General features: G+C 40.5%; 1 protein-coding gene across 4 annotated transcripts in view; it reads right to left on the bottom strand.

Moving 5' to 3' along the window:
• The window catches only part of UNKL (unk like zinc finger), a 133,423-nt gene that overhangs the window by 91,806 nt on the left and 22,170 nt on the right, over nucleotides 1–19,447 (bottom strand). For all 4 annotated transcript variants that reach the window (XM_067534363.1, XM_067534364.1, XM_067534365.1 and 1 more), the window contains exons 4-7: nucleotides 12,894–13,027; nucleotides 5,606–5,741; nucleotides 4,657–4,774; nucleotides 339–423 (exon numbers count right to left, since the gene is read on the bottom strand). In XM_067534363.1, coding sequence (XP_067390464.1) covers nucleotides 339–423; nucleotides 4,657–4,774; nucleotides 5,606–5,741; nucleotides 12,894–13,027 — 473 coding nt within the window. The remainder of the gene's footprint in view (nucleotides 1–338; nucleotides 424–4,656; nucleotides 4,775–5,605; nucleotides 5,742–12,893; nucleotides 13,028–19,447) is intronic.

Raw genomic sequence — 19,447 nt, 5'->3', positions numbered from 1 at the left:
TAGAATATGTACATAAGTGTTTGCAGGGGCCTAAATGAACAATAGGGACAGTCAATTTCACAAGTAATGCATTATCTACTTCCACTGTTGTCACAAGGAGTTTGCTTCCAAAAGGTGCACACTCTCATATTGATGTTCAGTAATGAAAACATAGATGCAAGATAACAGAATAGGGGATAAAACATTTTTTATCTTAAAACAAACAAACAAAAAATATTCTCTATGAATTAAAGTATTATAAAAATTGCTTTAAAAGCCTTTCCTTATTTCACATCTAGATCTGCATGATGGTGGGAATTTTATTAACATTGATACAAAAGAATCGTTCTCATACTCACTTTCAACATGTGCAAATGCACAAAATGGACCTCGCGGGCAGTAACCTGTTTGGCGCATGTCATTGCACTTTGTAGATTTGTAAATCTAAAAAAATAGAAAGTATATAACTTTAAAATTATCTGGTTGATAATAGCAAAAGTGCTCAATCTATTCAGTTTAACAAAGAGAAAGTTAAGGGCTGACTTGATTACAGTCTTACAGTACCTATCTGAGGAACAAATATTTAACAATTGGCTTTTCATTCTAGCAGAGAAAGATGTAACACATTCCAATGGCTGGAAGATGAAGCAAGACAAAAATCAAATTGGAAAAAAGGTGTACATTTTTAACAGCAAGGATAATTAACTACTGGAACAATTTACCAAAAGTCATGGTGGATTATCCATCACTGACCATTATTAAATCAAGACTGGATGTTTTTCTAAAAGAGATGTTGTAGGCATTATTTTTGGGAAGTTCTATGACCCTTTTAATCATCTCTTTTCTAAAATGACCAGTCTTTTTAACCTCTCCTTGTATGGAAGCTGTTCCATATCCTTAATCATTTTTATTGTCCTTCTCTGTATTCCTCCCAATTATAATATTATTTTTGGAGATGGGGTGACACTGCACACAGTATTCAAGGTGTGGGCATATCATTGATTTATATAGTAGCATTATGATATTTTGTCTTACATATGTATCCCTTTCCCAATGGTTCCTAACATTCTGTTAGCTTTATTTGACTGACGCTGCTCATTGAGCAGATGTTGTCAGAGAACCATCCACAATGATTCCATGATCTCTTTCTTGAATGGTAACAACTCACTTAAAACCCACCATTTTGAATGTATAGCTGGGATTATGTTTTCCAAGATGCATTACTTTACATTTATCAACACTGAATTTCATCTGCCATTGTGTTGTCCAGTCACCCAGTTTTGTGAGATCCCTTTGTAACTCTTCCCATTCTGCTTTGGACTTAATTATCTTGAGTAATTTTGTATCATTTGCAAATTTTGCCACATCACTATTTACCCCCTTTTCCAAATCATGTATGAATATGGTGAACAGCACTGGTCCCAATACAGATCATTCTGGATTCTATTTGCCTCTCTCCACTTTGAAAACTGAACTTTTCCTCATGGTTCACCAAGTGATCTGACAGGATGAAGAGAGAAAGGGCATAGCTGAGGCTTTTCCAAGTTTCTTGATAGGATCTGCCCCATATCAGACAGCTGTGTAGATATAGATAGACATGGATGCCCTTCTCCCTTAGCTGCCACCACCACCACAAGGCACACTTCATGAAGACTTGGTGCCATGTAGAGCCCAAAAGGCAGTACTTAGTGTTGGTAATGATTTGGTCCCACCATACAAGTCTGAGATACATCCTGTGAGCCAGATGAATGGCAAAGTGGAAGTACATGTCCTGCAAGTCAAGAGCCACAAGAAGTCCTGAGTCTGAAGCGATGGAATAGAAGCATTACCATCTTGAACCTGAGGCAGTGGCGTAGGATGAAGACATACATTCTTCTTCAGAATGAGGAAATATCGGGAGTAGAAGCCTATGCCCTAGAGGCCCATGGAATAAGGCCACTTTTTTTTGTAAAAGATTCTTGTGAGAAGGGTCCCTGCAGAGGGACAGGGAAGAAGAGGAACTGAATGGGATAGACAGACAATGATGTCTAGCATCCATTTGTTGGCTATCATCTCTGACCACACGCAACAGAAGGGAGGCAAGAATTTCTAAAAGTTGGCTGTAGCTCCCAAATGTCCCATCAACCTCTACTTCTGGAAGAGAGGTTGTTGCATAACATATGAAGGGGATGACAGACATCTTCTAGAGTAAATGGGTCTCTTCCTGTGGGTGGGTACTCTGGTTGGTGACTGTGAAGACACAATGGTGTTATCAGCCTTTGAGGGTACTGGTACCAGAAAGATTTAAGGTACCGTGCTCGAGTACAAATTCCCAAGGATCTCAGCGCTGTCCTGGAATCCTTCAGGGAATGAAGTGCCTTGTCAGTTATGGAACTCAGTGAGTGCATGCCCTCAACACGTAAGTTCTTGATGGCCTGGACCTCTTTGAGGAGCCCAGATACCTGCAGCCAAGAGGCCTGGCACACTATGATTCCTGTGACCACAGACTGAGCAGCTGTATTCAAATTCATCCATCACTGCTTGTAGTGCTGTTTTGACTACCATTTACTCTTCTTTAATTACATCTTTGAGTGCCTCCCTCCACTGCTGCAGGAGTCTCAAGAGGAATGGAATCACCCTTTTCCACATTAGAATGCTATGTTTTGCGAATAAAGTTCTAATTTGTGATTCTAAATTGAAGGCACACCAATGAGCAATCCTCTCTCCCAAAAAGACCCAGCTTCTTGGGACCCTTGTCTTTTGGGTTCCCTATAGTGTATCTAGTCTCTTCCTGGACCACCAAGACAACAAGCAATCCTAGTGTGGGATATGTGAAGAAGTGTTCAAAGCCCTTGAGTGGGTCTTAGTAACATTTCTCCACCTGCTTTGAGGTCATGGAAAGCAAGACTGAGATGCGCAAAAGGCCTTTGCAGATTCTAACATGCCTTCGTTAACTGGAAGGGTGATCCTTGTGGGCACTAAGGAGCTTAGGATGTTGAACATTTTATGCATGTTCTCGTGGATTATTGTCACTTATATCAATTTCCACAATGTCCTGAAGAGCAGCTCCTGGAATGCCCTGATGTCAGTCATGGTCCATGTCAGTGCTGGGGCAACTGCCTCAGAGGGGGGAAATGATGACTCTTTAGGTTGGAGTAACTCTTGTTCTGGGGAAAAAGCTCTGACTATAGATGCCAACAATGCCTTCAACCTCATCCTTTTAGTGGAGATGTAATGGAGCTCTGCTTTGACAGCATAAGGAGGACGACCCCAGTAGGACACATATGGCCACAGTGGTATGTTGTATAGATCTTGGCAAGGTTGTGGGTGCCCCATCCATTGCCATTCATGCATCAAGGCCTGATAGCATGTGGTTCTGGAGAATTCTTTACGGTACCACTCCTCTCTCTCTGGAGAGTGCTCTCTGCTTGAAGCAGGGAAGAAGGAATGGCTCAGGGGAAGAAAAGTATGTCTCCAGAAAAAGCAACAGTGTTGGGTGCGGTTCCAGTGAGGTTACCAGGGCTGGTGCCAGGAACGGTGAAGGCAGATCTTCAAACTCATATCTTGGCACCAAGCAGTGGGTCAGTCAGTGGGTGCCAGGATAGGCAACAAGACACCAATAGCTGTTGACTTTGGTACTGATATTTTTTCTCAGGCTTTCTTCCCTGTCAGCATCATGCCTCTGCCTCTTCAAGTCGAGGAGGGTTTTGAGGACTTTACCCAAAAATTCTTTTTTCCCCATTATTTGTATTATCGTGGCACCTAGGAGCCCCAGTCGTGTGCTAGAGGCTGCATAAACACAGAACAAACAGACAAATAGTAAGAGGGAATTACAGCAAGGTTGACACACAGGGCCCTTTATGCCCTCATATTCATGGCCCCTCAAAATTCCAAACTCATGCGAATGAGACACATTCATACCCACACTGACGCATACATGACGAATGTTTGTTTTCTTCTCTTTCCTTCTTCCATTTGTCTCTTCAATTTTCCCCAATCAACTACATGAAATGTTCTTACAACTGTGATTTTACCACAGAGGTTTACCAGAAATTATTGTGATGTCACAGGAGTCACCATTATGACTTTACTGCAGGACCAAGATATAGGCTGACTAGTGAAAAGGATTGTTTAAACAAATCTTACATCTTGGTGTTAAGAAGCATGGCAAAAAGAACTACAAATCATGTGAAAATGTAATTTGATTTATGTTCAAATATTGTAGGAGACATTATGAAATTAGCTCTCCTTCATAATTAGTGCTCTAAAAGATGCTAATAGGGGAACACTGCAACAGTACAAATGATTTTCCTAGCAAGTTGTTTTGTTTTGTTTTGTTTTAGAGCAAATATCTCCACAAATTCAACTATTGCATGAACCACTCTCCAGGTGCCACACAACTCTTGATAAAATATATCTACTTTTAAGAAGACATATGAAGGTACAATGCTCCGAAGACAGATCAAACAGACAGACTTCAGAAATAAAATTTCTAATGTTATAGTTAGTACATTAAAAAGGCAACTTAGAACTGTTGCAGAAATCTTGCAACTTCTTTAACAGATCAGAAAACTAATTAGATTTACTATATGGTAAGCCCCATTTGGTAAGCCAAACCTTTGTCTATTTCCATTATTAAGATAAACCATGTTCAGTTGAACACACTGAACAATGGGGAAAAATAACCTCAGTTCTTACCTCAGGATGGAACTGCTGTTCAGTACGAGAATGGCAATACTGACAATTATCCCCATTTTCACACTTGGAAGGTTCACCCCACTCATCTGCATGTTTTACACTGGGGCAAGGAGTAGACCTGGAGAAAAGTGAAATCCAAACATGCATTTGTACTAATTCCCCAGCAGCAAACTCAAATATTTTCCCATTAAGTCAAAAGTAGAGTCTCAACTGTGGAAGCCCACTGTTTCCATTTCTGTAACAACAGCTTATCACAAAAGCCAGGCTTTGGGGCCTCTGAAGCCTGTAGATGTGGGCCCACAACATTTTGGTAGCTCTTTGGGCAAATGCAGTCTTTTGATAAAAAGATATATAAACCACGGTGGAATTGCATTTCTCTTGTGTATAGTGATGGCGACTTACAATCATGAGATTGTTAGGCCAATCCCGTCAATACTGCACTACTGAATTGAGGGTACAGGAACTGAAAAACTACATTTCTCAGACCACCAATTCATACTAAAAGTCAAATGTCAGCCTGTTTTTAGCAAAGTTTAGTTATAAAAGTATTGCCTGGGGAAAGGAAGTTGTAGCAGGAAGAATCAGATAAACCCAGAAGTTATGAACGATCCTTCTGTCTATTAACAGCAGTTGAAGGAGGAACAATCAAGATTCTGAACTGGTGCCAAGAGATGCAAAAACTGTTTCACTTCCTCTCAGGGAAGACTGATGTTTTAGTTGCATTTTAATTACTACCCTTTTCAGGGCTGTGCAATCATTCTGAACAGAAGTCTGTTTCTTATAGTTTTATGGGGCTCATCACAAAAACTGAATACTGTTAAACCAGATATATCCAGTTGCAGTGTTAGTGTAATCCAAGGAAATAAGTCCTCCAATAACTGTTCTACTGATCCATGGGGGACACAAACCCATAGTTAGGAAACCACGTTCTTAGTATTTATTTATGCACCTGTATTTAAATTTTCTGGGATTCCGTCTTCTATCTCGGCTGTTGTGATAATGGGGACATGCATAACCCTGGCGGCAGAGTCTGGGGGGTTTGGTGCATTGTTCTGTCTTGTAGCCAGCTAATACAAAATTAGTATCTGTAAACAGATGAACAAATTCAAAATAAGTTAATACTTTAACTTTGCATTATCCAGGTACAAATAAAACCCCTGAAAGCAATAAAGTGTCCCTTTTCTTTTATCTTTTGTATAAAAAGCCTGGTTTGTACACATCACCACTCATAAACAATTAGGATGAGACCTGGATTTTATTGTCATTTAGGCAGTCTGACAAATAAAGCATTATCATTTTTATATTAAATAAAAACCTTACCCTCACAATAAGTACAAATAAAATACAAGTAGAATCCCAACACCACACAAAATATTCAGAAGCTCTCAATAAGTATTTTTAACATTTTTCTCCAGTATTCTTCATACAGTCTTGTACTTATAAATGCTAAAAGCAAAAATAAAAATAAGCTCTTTAATATTAAAATTTGAAAGTATATTATTCATTTTAGTGAGATATGTAACTAGGACCTTATGCAATATTCTTCTCTGGATCCCCTTCAGTCTGACTTTAGCATTCTTTACCAAACTCGCCCTTACTAATGTTCTTCAATAAAGTGGTCTTGGCAAGGTTTCAGTGCCACTTCTCTATCTTTGTCCTTCTTGACCTTTTCCCTGCCTTTGATACTTTAGATCATTCCCTCTTCTTTGATTATACTTCATTGCTTGGTTTCAATGGCCCTGTGTTCACTTGGTATCTTTCCAATTGTTTCTTCAATTTTCCTTTGACAGTTCCTCTTCCTTCCCCACTTTTGCAGCATCTCTAAGGGCTTGTCCTTGATCCCTTTGTGCAACCTTTTTCTGGACAACTTCATCCCTCATGGTTCAACTATCTTCTACATTTACTTCTCCACCCAACTTGCCTTCTTAGGTACAATCATATCTCCAACTATCTTCTAATATATACGGGATACCTTGCCATTAGCTAGATGTAAAAAAATCAAGCTCTTCCATTTTTCTTCATAAAAATCATTCCTTTCGCCCTGGCTGCTGACAACACCATCTTCTTCCTGATCACTGAGACTCAATGATAAGCAATTTTCATCTCCTCTCTCTACTTCTCACACATCCAGACAGTTGCCAAATATTTCTATTTCTTTCTCCACAACATCCAAACTGCCAACTCTTCCTATCAGTCCCTACAGGTATGCTTATTCTTGCCTTGGTTGCCTCATACCTTGACTTCAACAATTTCCTGCCCAGCCTCATTAATTCTAATATTACACCCATCCAGTCCACTGAGAAGGCAACAGCCCAAATAATTTTCCTCACTTTCCACTTGGACAACATTCCTCCTCTCCTTAAATCTTTCCACTGGTTCCCTTTGTCAAGTGTATCTAGACTTCTAATTCCTTGCTTTCCAGGCCAACATCATTTGTCTCTTAGAGTATCTCCTATTATCTCCTAGGCTTTGTTAATGATGTTAGCCTTACCATTCCTTTCATCTCCCACTTTCATAATCATATCCCATCCCCCCCCCCCCCCCCCCCCACACACACACACACACACACACACACACTTGGAATGGCCTCTCTATCCCAATGCATCTGGCAACTTCTCTGTTATAATTCAAATCCCTTTCATAAGCCCACTTCTTCTATTAGGCCCACAAATGCTAAGCTACATTAATAAAATTCCATCACCACCTTAATATAAAAAGTTTTTTTCCAAAGTAATTTTCCACTCAAGTGATTATTTTTAAAAATCCAAGAAAAAATAGTTCCATTATTGTCAGATGCAAATTGTCAGATGCAAAGAATGAGGTTACTGTGGAAATTCTCCTGTATTACCTTACTGGTACTGAATATTATAATCTTAAATTTACAAAAGGAAAATAATGACTTCTTAGTTATACTGCCACACAAGTTTATTATCAAACCCTATTTGCCACAACTACTCCCTCACAAACAGGATTCTTGTCCAAGAAGCTATCTAAAAACAAAGCTGAGAATCCACTTTGTAGTAGATGAATCCTCTTTGGAACACAGAAGCATAGGAATTACAATACCGGATCATAAAGCCATGGCCTTCTTCAGGGAGAGCCTGCAGACAGCTTTCCTTTCTCTGCTGCTTTCTCTGGAGACCACCTCTACTCTCCAGCCTCCCCTATACAGCTCTCACCTGCCCTTTTCCTGACTCTCTCTCACTCTGTCCATCTAGGGCCAAGGACTTCTCTGAACAGTATTTGTTTCTAACACCTCTTGGAACTATGGGGAGCACTTGGGAAAAAAACACTCTATGTTTTGTCAATATAATTCTATAACATTAATTCCAACAACTAGTGAAGTGGTAAATGATGATAGGGACTAGTTAGTTATATGGACCATAATGCAGTAGTAATGCAGTCTCCTTTGAAAAAGCATGCATTAAATACAGCCAAATGCAATGTCATACATCTAGGAATTGAACGTGTAGGTCACACAAAATGCAGGACTATATGTTGGAATGCAGTGATGCTGAAAAAGACAAAGCAGTGGTTCTCAAACTTTTTGTACTGGTGACCCTTTTTACACAGCAAGCCTCTAAGTGCGACCCCCACTTAGAAATTAAAAACACATTTTTTATATTTAACACTAAGTTAAATGCTAAATTTAAACCCTATTGCTTAAAATGAATTTAACTTTTCTCACCGTTTTTAAGTTGACAAACATTTTTATCCATTATTGTTATAAGTTTTTAAGTAGAATTTCATTTTAAAACTTGACAGCAATTAATTACCAGAAGCAGCCAAAAATCATTGAGATAGATGATGCTGTTTATTTGACACAGGAAGTTTTATTCTTGGCATTATTTTAGAAAGGATGCATCAGATGTCGTCCTTCACATCAAGCTGGTTTCAAGATTTCAGCTTTATTGTGAGAAGGCTGGAGAATCCACTCTTGCATTCATAGGTAGTGAGAAATAGTAGAAGAACTCTCAGGGAAACTTCAGACACCATTGGGTATTTACTTGCAACAGAGCACCGGAACTGATTTAGAGGCAGCTGTGTGAATTTTGCTTTCACTTCATCATCATTGATCATGTTGACAACCTGTTCCTGTGAGTGAATATCCTCAGTAGATAATTGCTCAGCCATCACACTAAAAGGGTTCTTCACCAGGGAATGAAGTACTTCTGGTAGCGTTGGGAAGTAGTGTGAAAACTCTTCATGAAGGACTCTCAGATGTTCATGGATTGCTGACTTGACTATACTATATATTGCAATGGTGAGTCAATTACTGGAAAACTGTATTCAGTTCTTTTGTCCCCACTTCAAAAAGAAGATGGAACAACGGTAAAGGGCTTAGAAAGGTTTGAAAAATTCTGCTTCATGGTGAAACATTAAAGACCCGATATATTTAGTTTATCCAAGAGAATGATAAGAGATACCTACTTGGGGAATAGATTTTTCATAGATTCGCAGTTTTTAAGGCTAGAAGGGATCATTATTTAGCCTGACCACATGTACAATACAGGCCATGGATTTATAACTAGTTACCCATGTACTGCGCCCTGGTGTTTAACTAAAGCATACCTTCCAGAAAAGCATCCAGTTTTGATTTGATGACAACCAGAGATGGGGAATCTACCATTTCCTTTTGGTAGTTTGTTCAAATGGTTAATTACCCTCACTGTTAAAATATTGTGCCCAATTTCTAATCTGAATTTGTCTGGCTTTAACTTCCAGCCTTGTTGTTATTACACCTGAGGGAATTCTGCACCAAAAAAATTAGAAATTTTGCATACAATATTTTAAAATTCTGCAAATGTTGTTTGTCAATACATAAATGTGGAGGCTCCGGCATGACAGTGGGGAGCACAGGCTACTGCTGCATGGAGGTGGGAGATCAACCTGCAGCTCCACCCCACCCCCCCCAACCTTCAAGACACAGACCTCTGGGGCAGGCCCAGCTCTTGTGCTCGTCAGGTGCAGCCTCACCACCGAATCAGTGTCCCAGGGAGCAGGGCTGCAGGGTGATCTCCTACCTCTGTGCAGCCAGTGGTCTGTGCTCCCCACTAATATGCTACAACCTCCACATTTATTTAAGGGTCATTAGCTTCGTGGCAGGCTGCCTGTGCACACAGGATTCCCCCATGCAGACCTGACAAAAGCTGCAGTCCATATCTGGGCATTCCTGCTGCAGGTGTTCAAAGCAACTGCATGAAAAGCAGGGCCCCAGTTCTGGGCACCCTGGCAGGACCCCTGTGTTCATCCGGTGTCATGGGGGGCTTGGGTTACAAAGCATCCCTCTCTTGTTGGGGTATCCGCCGGCTCTTTGAACTGCCGATTCAGGTTGGCGAAGAGCATCACTCCCTCAGCCATAATGACCCCAGGGTCCAGGTTGCAAGTTGGCTTTGGGCCGTGGTGGCTGGTCATGGTGTGGTGGCCCAGGCTCCCGACCCAACAGGGGTTGCCAAGAAGTCTTCCAATCAAGCTGCACTCAGTGTTGCAGGTCAGTGTTGGAGGACCCAAACCTTCTCTCGGGGCGGGAAGATGTAGACGAACTGCTCCATGGCAACTGGCTCAACCACGTTGGTCACAGAGTGCCGCTCGGCTTGTAGCCACCATCAGCAGGTGTCCTTTATTTCCTGGACTACGACCCAAGTCCAGGTGTCCAGCAGGTAGAACTTTCCCTAGAACCATCGCTGGAAGATTTCCAGAGTAATGTCCAGGGCAGCCGGGATGGCCGCCTTCACCCATCCAAAGTCGTGGGCCTCGTTGCTCAGAAGCCCCCAAAAGGCCGCTTGATCCATCTCTGTCAGGTAGGGGATTAAGACAGTGTCCAAAGGGTGGGGTTGGCAGGAGGGGGGACCTAGGCCCACTCTACTCCACTGAGTCCCAGCCCAGGGCCCAACAGTGGTGTCTCCACCACTGGGTCAGTAGGAATCCCACTGAAACACACTGCCTTGTGCTCTGACAGCAAAAACGGACTAACGTCTGGTTTCTCTAGATACTTCCTACCACAGTCTGAGGATAGGGCTCCACAGTCCAAGGGTCCTCTGTCTCCTTGGGGTATTCGGCAGCCTGCAATCCTAGCAACTCCTCTCTGCACTCAGTCTCCTCTGGGGTCAGGGTACTACCTGGTTCAGTAGCTGAGCTGGAGATCCGCAGTAGGCTATCTCCCTCTCTGGATCTGCCCCAACTGAGTCAGGGCCTCGTCTCTTACACTTCCTGTCCCGCCTCTCAGCTACCAGTGCAAGGGGTGAGCCCATCCTGGCTCCCCCCACCAGGAGGGAGGCCACTCTGTCTCACTACATATATATAAAATAATCCCGTTGTTTTACACATTTGTCTATTTGCTCTTCAAAATCCAATTGAGCCCTTCTAATTTCCCACTTATGTATCATCTGCTATAATTTATACTCCTGTTTATTGATTTCACTAGGATGAAGTTTCCAGATTTTGAAGTATTATGTTTGGCTTCTCGAAACTTGCCACTCTGCTACAGTGGTTTACTCCTTGCCTTCCTGGCTGCCTTTATGATCAATGGTAAGCATGCCTTCTGAGACTATTATTTTGTTGTTTTGTTTTAAGTAGCTACCATGCCACTTTTGACTTTATGGCCTTTTTGACTTGCCTTCTCATTATATTAAGAACTCCCTTTCTAAAGTTTAATGTCCCTAAGTCACTTTTTGGTATATTACCCCCTCCACCCTCCTTTCCCCCCCAAAAAATCTTGAAAATTATGTTGTGATTGGTATTACTTAGTGGCTTAGTTACTGTTATTTTTTTAATCAACTCCTGAGTGTTACTTAGTTGAAAACATCCACTCTTCTTGTGTGCTCTAAAACAATCTGTTCCAATCATTTAGAATACTTAGAAATTTTTTCTCTCAGCTATGTCCTGTTTTGCCATTTCATCAGTTTATATGCAGGTAGTTCAACTCTATTCTATTCTAACTAATTATCTGGCCCCTCTGCTGTAGTATCTGAGCATTTCACAATGTATTCATTCACAGCACCCTTGAGAGGAGTGCTATTATCTTCATTTGACAGATGGGGAACTGAGGTACAGAGAGTCTAAGTGACATGCCAAAGGTGTCTCTGGGAATCTGTGGTGGAGCAGTGAACTGAATCCAGATCTAGCAAATCCCAGGGTAGCACCCTAACTCGTGGACCATGCTATTTCTCTCTCCACTTATTTTGTTAGATTTTGCTGCCTGTGATTTCTCTGAACATAGTGCATTCAATTTCCTTTTCTTGATATAGAGGCTGGTAGTAAAGCCTACTATTATATTGATATTCTTATAGCTTGGGATTCATATTCCTTATAGATTCAACTGTGTGGTTCTCTCTACTCAAACTGCTTGCCCAGTTTTATAGAATTATTTAGGTACACACCACTCCCTCACCTCTTTAACCTCATCTGTCTTTCCTATATAATTGTCTCCCCTTTGCATATTGTAAGATATGCAAATCTACCTAAAACAAAGAAACAAAATACTTTATTCTTGAAGATCAGAGGTATTGCAGCAGTTTGTGTTCCATCTGTTCCAAAGTAGCATTTGGATAAAAATACTAATGTTCTCCTGATTTTAAAAATTCATGGCTATGTGTGATACCAAATGTCAAAATTACAACCAGACTAAAAGCTTAATGAAAACTAGGGCAGTTGGGCATAATTTTATGTGACCTGTCATATTACTAATTTACAGTAATTTTAGATTTTAAAAAACTCACTCTAAGCCTAAAAGAGGTAACATTTCTTTGTTTTCTGGTTCTTGTTAATCAAATTAAACAAAAGAAGTGTCCTTTAACTAGTTGACTAAAAACATTAAAAAAAGATTCAAGTGAAATCAGTATCACTTGGCACAAAACAAGTTTTCTTACTGACTTTAAATCAGGAAAACATTTATCAATTGACATAAAATAGCCACATTTGTATTGAATGAATGAAAAAAGGCTTGATACAAAAGAAATATTTTCAATACACAGGAATTTCCAATAAGCAATTTGAATATAAATGGGCTTGACTGCTTGACGTTTTTCTTCAAACATCCATATTATTCTTCACACACACACACACACACACACACACACACACACACACACACACACACACACACCCCCACACACACACCCACCCACCCACCTTTATTCAACAACATTTTTTTTTTTTAAACTTCTCCAATAAAAAACAAAATAAGTCCTAGACAGATATAGAAACAGTGATGAGAAGACAGAATTCTAGAACATTACCCTGCCACCTTGGATCTTCACTAAGAATTTTTTCAATCATTGCTTGGCTAGCTAGAACTCCTGGCTGTAGGTCAGGGATGTTTTCTCCACTTCCTAGCTGCCCATTCTGCAAGGCTTCCTGTGCCTGAAGTTCCCTGAAATGGAGAACAGAAAATAACTTTACCACTCTATGCAGTGCATCTTCATTAAATCTCCCTATTGTGGATGATATCCTGGCTTTATTGAAGTTAATAGAAGTTTTGCCACTGACTTCAGTGAGGCCAGATTTCATGTAAAGCCTCACAAAGCCTTACTTGAAAAATTCAAATTGTCTTGCCTTGGTATTGTTTCATGGATTGATGCTGGCTATAGCATCACAACAAATGATAACTATATATGTTAACGAAGGGATAAGCATAAGATAGAAAGCCATAATGACTGATGTGAGGTATAGTTGCATCTAACATATTAATCTGATAAAGAGGACTGCCAACAGCACACTAAATAAATGTACAAATGAAATTACATTGGACCATGTTGCAGATACCAAGAAAGAGCAATAATGCAAGAAGAACTAAAAAAGGTTAAAAATATGGCAGAAATACAAATATAGCAGAAATAAGAGATTAATTTGAGACAAAAATAAGCTAATATAATGCAGCAAAAGAAAGATTTTCAATGGTTTGAAATTTGGATAGCTACAGTGATAATGAATGGCAAGGCAGATAAAACTTTCTGATGTGATAATTGCAGTTAAAAGTTAGCATGCTTTGTGACCTTATACAGAGATATCACATCTTGAACCAGGAAAAATAATCCCTTTCTCTATCATTTCTATGACACGCTACCTATTATTTATTTGGCAGTACTGACTAGGACGTCCCACTGTACGAGGCATTGTATACATACAAAAAAACCAAACCTGTTCTAAAGTGCTTACAGAGTTACAATTTTTATTTCCGGGCACCTCACCAGAAAGAATTACTTTTATTGTTCTCTACAATATATTTGGAAGGAATTCCTAGGGGACCAATAAAATTGACTAAGCCAGGAGGACCTGCACTCAAAATGTGAATATAGATGTTCTGTGACAATCACAGAATCAGAGAAGATCAGGGTTGGGAGGGACCTCAGGAGGTCAATCTAGTCCAACCCCCTGCTCAAATGCCTATATAAAAGGGCATTTAACAACAGTTTTCATGTACTGGATTTGAAGGGCATACACAACAACAAGGAATGAAGAAAAGTTACTCACCTATAACTGGAGCTTACTTATATTATCAGTAAGTATCTCCACTCTTGTGGAGTGTGCAACATTCCATCAAGCCCAGACACCTGTAGAAACTCCTATAATTAAGGGACAGAACAAATCTCTTCTTCAGCTATGGAATACCTCAGGCAAGGTCATATCAGGAGGGAAAGTCATCCCAAATATTTTCAATTCTCCCCATGTGAATCTTAAGAGACTCCAGCTACAAGTAAGTAACTACTTTCTCCTTCAAGTTTCATCTGTATAGATCACAGAAATAATAGAAACGTAGGACTGGAAAGCACCTCAATAGGTCATCTAATCCAGTCCCCTGCATTGAGGCAGGCTAAGTATTCTAGACCAACCCTGATGGGTATTTGTCTAACCTGTTCTTAAAAGCCTCCAATCACAGAGATTCCACAACCTCCCTAGGTAATTTGTTCCAAGGTTTAACTAACCTTATAGTTAGGAAGTTTTTCCGAAGGTCTACCCTAAATCTCCCTTATTGCAATTTAAGCCATTATTTCTTCTCCTCAGTGGCTAAGGAGAACAATCAGTACGACTGTCTTCTTTAAAATAGCCTTTTATGTACCTGAATACTTATATCCCCCCTCACTTTTTTCTTCTCCAGACTAAACAAACTCAATTTTTTCACTCTTTCCTCACAGGTCATGTTTTCTAGATCTTTAATCCTTTTTGTTGCTCTCCTCTGGACTTTCTCCAATTTGCCTACATCTTTCCTGAAGTGTGGTGCTCAGAACTGGACACAGCACTCCAGATGAGGACTTCTTAGTGCAGAATAGAATGGAAGAATTACTTCTCATATCTTGCTTACAACATTCCTGCTGATACATTCAAGAACGATGTACTAGCAGGTTTGGGACATTCATCTTAGATGAAAGCAATGATGATCCTATGGAGCAGTGCAAATGACTCATTGTAGAGATGGTGAACTGAACATCAGATATTCAGGCAAGGTCAAGAGAGTAATGTCGCTGAAAAGGTGGGGACTGAGCAGCTCTCTATATTAAAAATCATCGAATATTAGGGATGGAAAGGACCTCAGGAGGTATCCAGTCCAATCCACTGCTCAAAGCAAAACCAACCCCAACTAAATCATCCCAGCCAGGGCTTTGTCAAGCTGCGCCCTAAAAACCTCTAAGGATGGAGATTTCACCACTTTCCTAGGTAACCCATTCCAGGGCTTCACCACCCACCTAGTGAAAAAGATTTTCCTAATATACAGCCTAGACATCCCCCACTGCAACTTGAGACCATTGCTTCTTGTTCTGTCATCTGCCACCACTGAGAGCAGCCTAGCTCCATCCTCCCTGGAACCCCCCTTCAGATAGATGAAGGCTGTCAAATCCCCCCTCACTCTTCTCTTCTGCAGACTAAACAAGACTAGTTCCTTCAGACTCTCCTCCTAACTCATGTGCTCCAGCCTCCTAATCATTTTCGTTGCCCTCCACTGCACTCTCTCCAATTTGTCCACATCCTTCCTGCAGTGGGGGGCCCAAAACTGGACACAATATTCCAAATGTGGCCTCACCAATGCCGAATAGAGGAGAATAATCACTTCCCTCGATCTGCTGGCAATGCTTCTACTAATGCAGCCCAATCTGCCATTAGCCTTCTTGGCAATAAGGCACATCATATCCAATTTCTTGTCCACTGTAACACACAGGTCCTTTTCTGCAGAACTGCTGCCCAGCCAGTCTGTAGCTGTGCATGGGATCCTTCTGTCCTAAGAGCAGTACTCTGCACTTGTCCTTGTTGAACTTCATCAGATTTCTTTTGGCCCAATCCTCCAATTTGTCTAGGTCACTTTGGATCCTATCCCTACCCTCCATGGTATCTAACACTCCTTCCAGTTTAGTGTCATCTGCAAGCTTGCTGAGGGTGCAATCCACTCCATGCTCCATATCATTAAGGAAGATATTGAACAAAATGGACCCCAAGACCGATCTCGGGGGCACTCCGCTTGCTACTGTTTGCCAACTAGTCATCAAGCCATTCATCACTACCTGTTGAGCCCGATGATCTAGTCAGCTTTCTATCCATCTTATAGTCCATTCATCCAACCCATATTTATTTAACTTGCTGGCATGAATGCTGTGGGAGACCATACCAAAAGCGTTGCTAAAGTAAAGATATATCACATCCACTGCTTTCCCCACATCCACAGAGCCAGTCATCTCATCATAAAAGACAATCAGATTGGCCAGGCATGACTTGCCCTTGGTGAATCCATGCTGACTGTTTCTGATCACCTTCCTCTCTTCCAAGTGCCTCAAAAAGGATTCCTTGAGGACCTGCTCCATGATTTTTCCAGGACTGAGATGAGGCTGACTGGTCTGTAGTTTCCCAGATCCTCCTTCTTTCCTTTTTTAAAAAAGATGGGCACTATATATGCCTTTTTCTAATCGACCAGGACCTCCCCCAATCGCTACGAGTTTACAAAGATAATGGCCAATGGCTCTGCAAACACATCAGTCAACTCTCTCAGCATCTTCAGATACATTGCATCCAGCACCCTGAACATGTGCATGTACAGCTTTTCTAAGTAGCCCTGAACCTGTTCTTTTCACCGAGGGCTGCTCACCTCCTCCCCATTCTGTCCTGCCCAGTGCAGTAGTCTGGGAGCTGACCTTGTCTGTGAACACAGAGGCAAAAAAAGCATTGAGTACTTCAGCTTTTTCCACATCACCTGTCTCAAGGCTGCCTCCCCCATTTAGCAAGGGGCCCACACTTTACCTCATCACTTTCTTGTTGCTGACACACCTGTAGAAACCCTTCTTGTTATCCTTCATATCCTTCGCTAGCTGCAATTCCAATTGTGTTTTGTCTTTCCTGATTTCACTCCTGCATGCTCAAGCAGTATTTTTATACTCTTCCCTAGTCATCTGTCCAAATTTCCATTTCTTGTAAGCTTTCTTTTTGTGTTAAAGCTCATTGAAGATTTCTCTGTTAAGACAAGATGGTTGCCTGCCATATTTGCTATTTTTCTGCACATCAGGATGGTTTCCCCCTCAATATTAATTTTAAAATCTTTAAAATATAGCAAGCTTTCTTGGACTCCTTTCCCCCTCATATTAGCCTCCCTGCGAGCCTGCTCATCAGCTCCCTGAGAGAGTCAAAGTCTGCTTTTCTGAAGTCTACGGTCTGCATTCTGCTGTTCTCCTTTCTTTCGTCAGGATCTTGAACTCTACCATCTCATGGTAACTGCTGCCCAGGCTGCCATCCACTTCTACTTCCCCTACCAATTCTTCCCTCTTTGTGAGAGCGGTTGTATTTCTACAACCAGAACATGCCAACGCCATGCCTTCAGAACTATTTTGGATCTAATAAATGCACTCTGTCATCCTTAGGGACTGGATCTCATGGCATGTTTCTATAGAAGTTTGATCTGCTCTGAAAAATGTTGTGGGAAACAGTTTGGCTCCTCACTATCATTCTAAACTACAGACAGACAATCTAGTACATTTATGGAATAATTTTGTTCTTTTAAGGAGGTAACCAAGGCCCCCCATAGCCTCTATCGTGTAAATTGACCACCCTTTACAGTGAAAGAGTTTGGGAAACAAGAGAAGTAAACTGAGGATTTGATTCAGATGAAAATCAAAGGCCATTTTAAGAATTAATTTAGGATGAAGATATCCTCCTTATCTTCTTCCCTCCTTGTCTCTCCTCTGTTTATACTGGTAAATCTTCAGAGTTTGAACTTTATCGTTACTTGTGGGTATAGATCATAACACAATAATGCCTCAATATTGATCAGAGACTCTAGGTACGATTGTAATAAATAATAAAAATAATTGAAAGCTGTATAACAAGGGTCAGCATTAAAGCTTGGAGCTTGCTGACTTTTTTGGCTAATGTTATCATCACAAGGCTCATAAGCACCAAACAAGCTATAGACGTAATTTTATCCCAGGGTCTCATTTGGAGACTATGAGAGTTTTGTTAGGATGAGGTTAAGATCCTACAAATATACCAGTTCATACACAGGTGGAAAGATATTAGATAAGACTACTTATAAACATTCTTGACTGTAGGGCATACAAACACAGAGGTTCATTATAGTGGAAAATGATATGCTGCCATCACTGAAAAATGAATTTTAGGGAACTTATTGTGTCTCAAGAGGTCTCACTAAGTGTCCTCAGATGTCTGGGACTGGTGATGAGACAAGTACCACGTTAATATGTGCTTCCCATGTAAAAAAAAAAAAAAAAAAAATCTTTTCTCTTTGGCTGCATAGGATATTCTAGACAACATTTTCCAACTCTGCAAAATCACCTCCCAGACCTTTCTGAGAAAGGCTGGTCTCCATAAAGCAGATGACCTATGCCAGTAAGTGCAGAGATTTTGGACCCGGATAAAGTACCTGATCCTGATCTTGAGACAGAAGATCTAGAAGATGCATAAGTGGCTTTGCCTCCAGATCTTTGAGCCCAGAGGACCAAAACTATCTGAGACCCAAACTCCTGGCAACATACAGGACATGTATTATATGATTTTCCTGATCACCCTTGGGAAATCACAGGTAACAGAGGACACAAAGTTCATATTTACTCCAGTTCATCAGGAAGGCATGCATCATGAATCCAGCACTCTGCTCCTTCCTGGGGCAAAACTGAAAGCACTTGGACCTAAATTTTTATAGGTATTTAGGAATTGCTGTGCTCTGCATTGCAATGCCTAACTAATTCACAAGCCTATATTTCATTTTCAAAAGCAATTTAGGCACTCAGGGATTTTGGCTTTTAAGTACCTAAATCTCTTCTGAAAGTGAAATGTGGGCTCCAAAATTAGTCAGATATTGGAAAGCTGAGGACAGCAACGCCTAAATACCTTTAAAAAAATATGGACCTTGGTGCTGCTGCACCCTTCCACATCTCAGTCTTCTGCTATAAGATCATCATATTTTCTTATTGCTCTGATTACATCATGCTTCTCTTTGCATCCATCCAGTAGTTTTACCTATACAGGCTCTTTACAGCTTTGACAGGCCCTGCCTATCAATTCTAATGTGTTACCAACCACACACCAGGATGGATCGGTTTAAATTTTAATCATGATTTAAATAATTGATTTTTAATCATGTTTTGCATTGCTACTTTTTTAGTTTTTTCAAAAATAAAAGTTGATTCTCACTGATTGAAAACTATTAAAACACAGTAAATTGCAACTAATAGTATTTACATCAAATTTGGTGCTTCTCTTTGCTAACCAGGAGAATATATTTGTACACATTTAAGCAATTATATTGTTTAATTTACATTTTTTCATATTCTTAATTTTTATATTTTTCATTATGTTA

The sequence above is a fragment of the Emydura macquarii genome, unplaced genomic scaffold (assembly GCF_026122565.2).
Source record: "Emydura macquarii macquarii isolate MOO-44397 ecotype Brisbane River unplaced genomic scaffold, CSIRO-AGI_Emac_v2 contig_3390, whole genome shotgun sequence".
Classification (NCBI taxonomy): Eukaryota; Metazoa; Chordata; order Testudines; family Chelidae; genus Emydura; species Emydura macquarii.
The sequence above is the reverse complement of the archived record's forward strand: the minus strand, read 5'-3'. Positions and strand labels throughout refer to the sequence as shown.